Source organism: Oncorhynchus nerka, linkage group LG10 (assembly GCF_034236695.1).
Source record: "Oncorhynchus nerka isolate Pitt River linkage group LG10, Oner_Uvic_2.0, whole genome shotgun sequence".
Classification (NCBI taxonomy): domain Eukaryota; kingdom Metazoa; phylum Chordata; class Actinopteri; order Salmoniformes; family Salmonidae; genus Oncorhynchus; species Oncorhynchus nerka.
The window spans coordinates 98815241-98822251 of NC_088405.1; the positions used below are offsets into that span (position 1 = coordinate 98815241).

The following is a 7011-nucleotide window of genomic DNA, read 5'->3' on the forward strand; positions in this document are numbered from 1 at the left end:
AGAGGGTCCCTGGTTCGCGCCTGGGTATGGGCGAGGGGACTGTCTAAAGTTATACTGTTACATCATGCACAAAGTAGATGTCCTAACCGACTTGCCAAAACTATAGTTTGTTAAGAAATTTGAACCTAAGTGTATGTAAACTTCCGAATTCAACTGTAGATATATTGGGACATTTTAGAGAATATATCTATACTGCAACATACTTTATATATATATATATATATATACTGGGACATCTTACCCGGGACATGGAGAACATTAGGTGACGATCTGCTTCCGTCCGTAGCCCACACAACAGATGAGGATCAAAGCACTCTGTGTGTGTGTGTGTGTGTGTGTGTGTGTGTGTGTGTGTGTGTGTGTGTGTGTGTGTGTGTGTGTGTGTGTGTCAAACCAACACACCGCCAGTCAGACAGACACAGTCAAGACACACACGTGCATGACCATTGGCGTTCGGATGATGATGTCATGGCATACATACAGTAGATAAGCAGGAGGCCGTGCATGCCTGGGAAAAGGCGAGTCGCGCACCACGCGAGGCCTTGCATGCCTGGGAAAAGGCGAGTCGCGCACCACGTGAGGCCTTGCATGCCTGGGAAAGGCGAGACGCGCGCCACGCCACGTCATGATGTCATGGCACACATACAGTAGATAAGCAGCGAGGCCGTGCATGCCTGGGAAAAGGCGAGTCGCGCGCCACGCCACGTCATGATGTCATGGCACACATACAGTAGATAAGCAGCGAGGCCGTGCATGCCTGGGAAAAGGCGAGCCTCGCGCGTCGCGCACCACGCCACGTCATGATGTCATGGCACACATACAGTAGATAAGCAGCGAGGCCGTGCATGCCTGGGAAAAGGCGAGTCGCGCGCCACGCCACGTCATGATGTCATGGCACACATACAGTAGATAAGCAGCGAGGCCGTGCATGCCTGGGAAAAGGCGAGTCGCGCGCCACGCCACGTCATGATGTCATGGCACACATACAGTAGATAAGCAGCGAGGCCGTGCATGCCTGGGAAAAGGCGAGTCGCGCGCCACGCCACGTCATGATGTCATGGCACACATACAGTAGATAAGCAGCGAGGCCGTGCATGCCTGGGATAAAGGCGAGACGCCCGCCACGCCACGTCATGATGTCATGGCACACATACAGTAGATAAGCAGCGAGGCCGTGCATGCCTGGGATAAAGGCGAGACGCCCGCCACGCCACGTCATGATGTCATGGCACACATACAGTAGATAAGCAGCGAGGCCGTGCATGCCTGGGAAAAGGCGAGTCGCGCGCCACGCCACGTCACGCAGACAGCGCGAAATGTCAACAGTAGCAACTGCTGCTGCTCAATCTGTGCTTCTCATTCTATTCCATATTTAATAATACCAAATATCGTTTAACCTTGTATTAAATGGAAAATAAATTATAGCCACGCTGAATGGCCAAAATAACGTATTATTTCATAGATGAATCTTTGTTTCATGTTTCTGTATCGATGCGATCACCCCAATAGATGTTGTAAACTCCATGGACGCAGACCAGGACGCCGGATTGAAGCACAACAAATCTGCTCTAACAAAGTGGAAATTCTTCAAATCCGTCATGATTGATGTATTGTAACTGGCCCACGATGTCTGGATAATGTTTGGCTGTTTTCGGTGCATAATATTTACGAGTTATTTTTTTTCCGGTTTAGAAGTGACTGCTAAATGCTAACTCCTGTTCGTATAAACTGGTAGCGTAATTAGCATACAGAAATCAGTGGTGGTCAAAAGTCGTTTTTTTTTTTAAACTGCAATGCAGATGATTGGTGACGATGACATGAACATGGATTTTGAGGTTGACATCCATACGAGCGTTATACTCCGATTTCTACTTCAACATAGTGTGAAATACACATTTAAAACAGCCGTTTTCCACGGCGTGTCCATTGATTGGGTCGAGTTCCATTGACGTCTTTAGCGCATCTATAATACACCGGTTAAATCAACGTTGTTTTAATGTAATCACAGACCAATTCGCAATATGTGTTTTTTGACGTCGGAGGGCAAAGTGGCATGCACCGAACGGCTACAGTTTCTACTGAAACATTCATTGGCACATTCTCAAAAGGTTTTTTTTTTTTATTGGCATTGGAAACATATTGTAACGAGCCTGGGTTTATAAGCGCGGATATCGACTCTGCCGCTTTTGGGGCACGATCGATAGCGCGCTGGACTTCGGTCGTGGAAAGTCGAAGGTTCGAGTCCTGCTCCCTGCCTGTTTCATTACAATATGTTCACGTTGTCAAAGTAAATTAAATAGATCATAAACAAAAGTTAAATAAACAAATCAAAATGAAATGGTAACATGACACTTAACAAAAGTTTCAGAGGAATGGAGACATTTGAAATGTCATATTATGACGCTGTGTGTTATAACGATGTGCCGATAGTTAAATAAAATAAAACATCTCTCACCATTTCCGAGGGGGTAGAGCCTGTCATCTCGGAAAACCGTCCACAGTAGGGCTTCACCGAAGGAAATAATATTTCGTTGTCTTTTACACCACGTAGACTGCAAATTATGAGTATTCGATAATCAGTTAAACGTCCAAAAAAACAAATAGCTACTAAATTCCGTTGGTATCGCAACTCACCGTTCAGGAAATAATGTTGAAATGTGTTATTCTATATCACATTTATTCAGTGTATTTATTCCGTTTAAAATCAGTTTTTTTTAACAGACTAGATGTGGTTATAGATTCGATCGGTGGGCCCCCATTGACCCCAAATATGTAAAAAGATCTGCCTTAAAAAAAAAAAGGTCCATACGCCATTGGAAAAACCAAATATATCGCGCTGTTAACATTAGGACATACCGATCTCGCTGTAAATCCGAACCACAGTTTGTTTCAAATATATAAAAAAATATAAAAAACGGAACCCCCCCCGCGGTCCTAAACGTGTTCCGTGGCTTTAAAATCTCTCGGTCATACTCCGAAAAGCAGAGTTAAACCGTCGTTTTTAGTCACAGACTTTGTTCCCGACTCGCTCTTCTGCCAGTCTGTCATCCTGACTCTGAAGAACATGGCGGCAGTGAAAAAGGTGGAGGGGTGGAGGATGGAGGGGGGCTGGCTTGCATAGTACTCCGTGTCGACCCGGAGGGTCGAGTAAAGTGACCCTAGACACAAATAAAGGTGACCAGTTTATAAAAAGTCTAAAGATATTGATATCAAATCAAATTGTATTTGTCACATAAAACATACAATAAAACATAAACATACAAATGAAACGAACTTACAGTGAAATGACCCACAATGCAGTTCAAGAAATGGAGTTAAGAAAACATTTACTAAATAAATTAAAGTAACACAAGAAATTTACATAACAATCAAGAGGCTCTATACAGGGGGTACCGGTACAGAGTCAATGTGGAGGCTATATACAGGGGGTACCGGTACAGAGTCAATGTGGAGGCTATATACAGGGGGTACCGGTACAGAGTCAATGTGGAGGCTATATACAGGGGGTACCGGTACAGAGTCAATGTGGAGGCTATATACAGGGGTATACAGAGGGGGCTATATACAGGGTACCGGTACAGAGTCAATGTGGAGGCTATATACAGGGTGTACCGGTACAGAGTCAATGTGGAGGCTATATACAGGGGGTACCGGTACAGAGTCAATGTGGAGGCTATATACAGGGTGTACCGGTACAGAGTCAATGTGGAGGCTATATACAGGGGGTACCGGTACAGAGTCAATGTGGAGGCTATATACAGGGTATTACGGTACAGAGTCAATGTGGAGGTTATATACAGGGGGTACCAGTACAGAGTCAATGTGGAGGCTATATACAGGGGGTACCAGTACAGAGTCAATGTGGAGGCTATATACAGGGCACCGGTACAGAGTCAATGTGGAGGCTATATACAGGGGTACCGGCACAGAGTCAATGTGGAGGCTATATACAGGGTATTACGGTACAGAGTCAATGTGGAGGTTATATACAGGGGTACCAGTACAGAGTCAATGTGGAGGCTATATACAGGGGGTACCAGTACAGAGTCAATGTGGAGGCTATATACAGGGGGTACCGGTACAGAGTCAATGTGGAGGCTATATACAGGGGGTACCGGTACAGAGTCAATGTGGAGGCTATATACAGGGTATTACGGTACAGAGTCAATGTGGAGGTTATATACAGGGGGTACCAGTACAGAGTCAATGTGGAGGCTATATACAGGGGGTACCAGTACAGAGTCAATGTGGAGGCTATATACAGGGGGTACCGGTACAGAGTCAATGTGGAGGCTATATACAGGGTATTACAGTACAGAGTCAATGTGGGGGCTATATACAGGGGGTACCGGTACAGAGTCAATGTGGAGGCTATATACAGGGTATTACGGTACAGAGTCAATGTGGAGGTTATATACAGGGGGTACCAGTACAGAGTCAATGTGGAGGCTATATACAGGGGGTACCAGTACAGAGTCAATGTGGAGGCTATATACAGGGGGTACCGGTACAGAGTCAATGTGGAGGCTATATACAGGGTATTACGGTACAGAGTCAATGTGGAGGTTATATACAGGGGGTACCAGTACAGAGTCAATGTGGAGACTATATACAGGGGTACCGGCACAGAGTCAATGTGGAGGCTATATACAGGGGTACTGGTACAGAGTCAATGTGGAGGCTATATACAGGGGTACCGGTACAGAGTCAATGTGGAGGCTATATACAGGGGGGAACCGGCACAGAGTCAATGTGGAGGCTATATACAGGGGGTACCAGTACAGAGTCAATGTGGAGGCTATATACAGGGTATTACGGTACAGAGTCAATGTGGAGGCTATATACAGGGGGTACCGGTACAGAGTCAATGTGGAGGCTATATACAGGGGGTACCAGTACAGAGTCAATGTGGAGGCTATATACAGGGAGTTACGGTACAGAGTCAATGTGGGGGCTATATACAGGGGGTACCAGTACAGAGTCAATGTGGAGACTATATACAGGGGGTACCAGTACAGAGTCAATGTGGAGACTATATACAGGGGGTACTGGTACAGAGTCAATGTGGAGGCTATATACAGGGGGTACCGGTACAGAGTCAATGTGGAGGCTATATACAGGGGGTACCAGTACAGAGTCAATGTGGAGGCTATATACAGGGAGTTACGGTACAGAGTCAATGTGGGGGCTATATACAGGGGGTACCAGTACAGAGTCAATGTGGAGACTATATACAGGGGTACCCGGTACAGAGTCAATGTGGAGGCTATATACAGGGGTACCGGTACAGAGTCAATGTGGGGGCTATATACAGGGGGTACCGGTACAGAGTCAATGTGGAGGCTATATACAGGGGTACCGGGTACAGAGTCAATGTGGGGGCTATATACAGAGGGTACGGTACAGAGTCAATGTGGAGACTATATACAGGGGGTACGGTACAGAGTCAATGTGGAGGCTATATACAGGGGTACCGGTACAGAGTCAATGTGGGGGCTATATACAGGGGTACCGGTACAGAGTCAATGTGGAGGCTATATACAGGGGTACCGGTACAGAGTCAATGTGGAGGCTATATACAGGGGTACCGGTACAGAGTCAATGTGGGGGCTATATACAGAGGGTACCGGTACAGAGTCAATGTGGAGACTATATACAGGGGGTACCGGTACAGAGTCAATGTGGAGACTATATACAGGGTGTACCGGTACAGAGTCAATGTGGAGACTATATACAGGGGGTACCGGTACAGAGTCAATGTGGAGACTATATACAGGGGGTACCGGTACAGAGTCAATGTGGAGACTATATACAGGGGGTACCGGTACAGAGTCAATGTGGAGACTATATACAGGGGGGTACCGGTACAGAGTCAATGTGGAGACTATATACAGGGGGTACCGGTACAGAGTCAATGTGGAGGCTATATACAGGGGGTACCGGTACAGAGTCAATGTGGAGGCTATATACAGGGGGTACCGGTACAGAGTCAATGTGGAGGCTATATACAGGGTATTACGGTACAGAGTCAATGTGGAGGCTATATACAGGGTATTACGGTACAGAGTCAATGTGGAGGCTATATACAGGGGGTACCGGTACAGAGTCAATGTGGAGGCTATATACAGGGGGCACCCGGCACAGAGTCAATGTGGAGGCTATGCAGGGGGTACCGGTACAGAGTCCATGTGGAGGCTATACACAGGGTATTACGGTGCAGAGTCAATGTGGAGGCTATATACAGGGTATTACAGTGAGGCTATATACAGGGTATTACGGTACAGAGTCAATGTGGAGGCTATATACAGGGTATTACGGTACAGAGTCAATGTGGAGGCTATATACAGGGGGTACTGGTACAGAGTCAATGTGGAGGCTATATACAGGGTATTACGGTACAGAGTCAATGTGGAGGTTATATACAGGGGGTACCGGTACAGAGTCAATGTGGAGGCTATATACAGGGGTACCAGTACAGAGTCAATGTGGAGGCTATATACAGGGGTACCAGTACAGAGTCAATGTGGAGGCTATATACAGGGGTTACCGGTACAGAGTCAATGTGGAGGCTATATACAGGGTATTACAGTACAGAGTCAATGTGGAGGCTATATACAGAGGTACCAGTACAGAGTCAATGTGGAGGCTATATACAGGGGGTACCAGTACAGAGTCAATGTGGAGGCTATATACAGGGGTACCGGTACAGAGTCAATGTGGAGGCTATATACAGGGGTACCGGTACAGAGTCAATGTGGAGGCTATATACAGGGTATTACGGTACAGAGTCAATGTGGAGGTTATATACAGGGGGTACCAGTACAGAGTCAATGTGGAGGCTATATACAGGGGGTACCAGTACAGAGTCAATGTGGAGGCTATATACAGGGGGTACCGGTACAGAGTCAATGTGGAGGCTATATACAGGGTAGTACCGGTACAGAGTCAATGTGGAGGCTATATACAGGGGTACCGGTACAGAGTCAATGTGGAGGCTATAGCAATACGTAA

General features: G+C 46.6%; 1 protein-coding gene across 1 annotated transcript in view; it reads right to left on the reverse strand.

Annotated features, from left to right (window-relative positions):
- The window catches only part of LOC135573811 (ubiquitin-like protein 3), a 62333-nt gene extending 59275 nt beyond the window's left edge, over positions 1–3058 (reverse strand). The window contains exons 1-2 of the mRNA XM_065024000.1: positions 2635–3058; positions 2456–2552 (exon numbers count right to left, since the gene is read on the reverse strand). Coding sequence (XP_064880072.1) covers positions 2456–2482 — 27 coding nt within the window. The 5' untranslated portion in view covers positions 2483–2552; positions 2635–3058. The remainder of the gene's footprint in view (positions 1–2455; positions 2553–2634) is intronic.
- Positions 3059–7011: the final 3953 nt, after the last annotated feature.